This window comes from Marmota marmota, unplaced genomic scaffold (genome assembly GCF_001458135.2).
Source record: "Marmota marmota marmota unplaced genomic scaffold, marMar, whole genome shotgun sequence".
Taxonomy (NCBI): Eukaryota; Metazoa; Chordata; class Mammalia; order Rodentia; family Sciuridae; genus Marmota; species Marmota marmota.
In genome coordinates, this window is record NW_026001380.1 from 1 (window position 1) to 1,750 (window position 1,750).

Sequence of the window (1,750 nt, forward strand, 5' to 3'; positions counted from 1 at the left end):
TTTTTTTTGTATCAGGGTGCTCTACCACTGAGCAACATCCACAGCCATTTTTTTTTTTTTTTAATCTTTTTTTATTTTGAGATAGGGCCTTGCTGTGTTGCTGCTTAGGCCCTCACTAAGTTGCCAAGTTAGCCTTCGTCAAACTTGTGATCCTCCTGCTTCAGCCTTTTAAGTCACTAGAATTACAGACATGCGCCATCATACCAACTATCCCCAGCCTTTAAAAAAAAACGTAAAACAGATACAACACTTTTTTATACCTTTATTTTATTTATTCATTTTTATGTGGTACTAAGGCTCGAACCCAGTGCCTTGCACATGCTAGGCAAGCGCTCTACCACTGAGCCACAACCATAGCCCCTATCCCTAGCCCTTTTTAAAAATTTTTTATTTTTGAAGCATGCGCTACTTGCTTGAACAGCCGAGACCATGCAGTCAGATGATGTTATCTGGGATACATTAGGAAACCGGCAATTTTGTTCCTTCAAAATAAGAACCAAGACTCAGGGCTTTTGCAGAAATGAATACAGCCTAACTGGACTATGCAATCGATCATCCTGTCCCCTGGCAAATAGTCAATATGCTACTATCAAAGAAGAGAAAGGACAGTGCTACTTGTATATGAAAGTTATAGAACGAGCAGCTTTTCCTAGGCGTCTCTGGGAACGGGTTCGGCTTCATAAAAACTATGAGAAAGCACTGGAACAAATAGATGAAAACCTAATTTACTGGCCCCGCTTCATTCGACACAAATGTAAGCAGAGATTTACCAAGATAACCCAGTACCTAATTCGAATTAGAAAACTTACACTGAAGCGACAGAGAAAACTGGTTCCTTTGAGTAAGAAGGTAGAGCGTAGGGAGAAAAGAAGAGAGGAAAAGGCATTAATAGCTGCTCAGCTGGACAATGCCATTGAGAAGGAATTACTGGAGAGACTGAAACAAGATACGTATGGCGACATCTACAACTTCCCCATTCATGCGTTCGACAAGGCTCTGGAACAACAGGAGACAGAAAGTGACTCTTCAGATGCTGAGGAAAAAGATGACGAAGAAGATGAAGAAGAAGATGTGGGCAAAAGAGAATTTGTGGAAGATGAGGAAGTGGATGAGAGTGATCTAAGTGATTTTGAGGATATGGATAAGCTGGAAGTCAGTGGTGATGAAGACCAGGAAGATAAATCCTCCAGTGAAGAGGAAGAAGACAAGACTATTAATGCAAAGCACAAAGGCAAAACACCTTTGAAAGGACCTTTCAGGAGGAAACGAGCCTATGTAGAGATAGAGTATGAACAAGAGACAGAGCCCATGGCCAAGACCAAAACCACATGATTTTCCTCCATTTTTAACCAGGACTGAACATTTTGAACTTTTTTTTTAATCTTAAACATACATAAACCTCCAGTTTTTGCTCTTTTATGTACTATTTCACACAATACTTATGTTCTTAATATTTATGCCACTTCAGTGGGGCAAGAAATCTGGAGTAAGTGGAAGAAATCTGTAAGTTGTGAAGAGTATTTTTATACCATATGTGTTGGCAATCACAGCTTGAGCCCAAGAAGCTTAACAGATGAGTCCCTGAAGGTGGAATGAAATTGTGGGTGTAAATATTTATAAATTTTAGCACTAAAAAAAAAAAAAAAAAATTTTTATTTTGTAACTCTGCATCATTTACAAGAATGGGAAGTTATGTTTCATATATGGGTAATATGTTGAAATATAGTCTACTATCATGAATAACTAAAAA

The 1,750-nt window shown here is 38.5% G+C and overlaps 1 protein-coding gene across 1 annotated transcript; it reads left to right on the plus strand.

The window, feature by feature from the left end:
* Window positions 1-392: 392 nt before the first annotated feature.
* On the plus strand, window positions 393-1,500 carry LOC107135130 (protein MAK16 homolog). The gene has a single exon (XM_015477071.2). It carries the CDS (start codon window positions 430-432, stop codon window positions 1,330-1,332), a length of 903 nt encoding a protein of 300 aa, XP_015332557.1. The 5' UTR covers window positions 393-429; the 3' UTR covers window positions 1,333-1,500.
* Window positions 1,501-1,750: the final 250 nt, after the last annotated feature.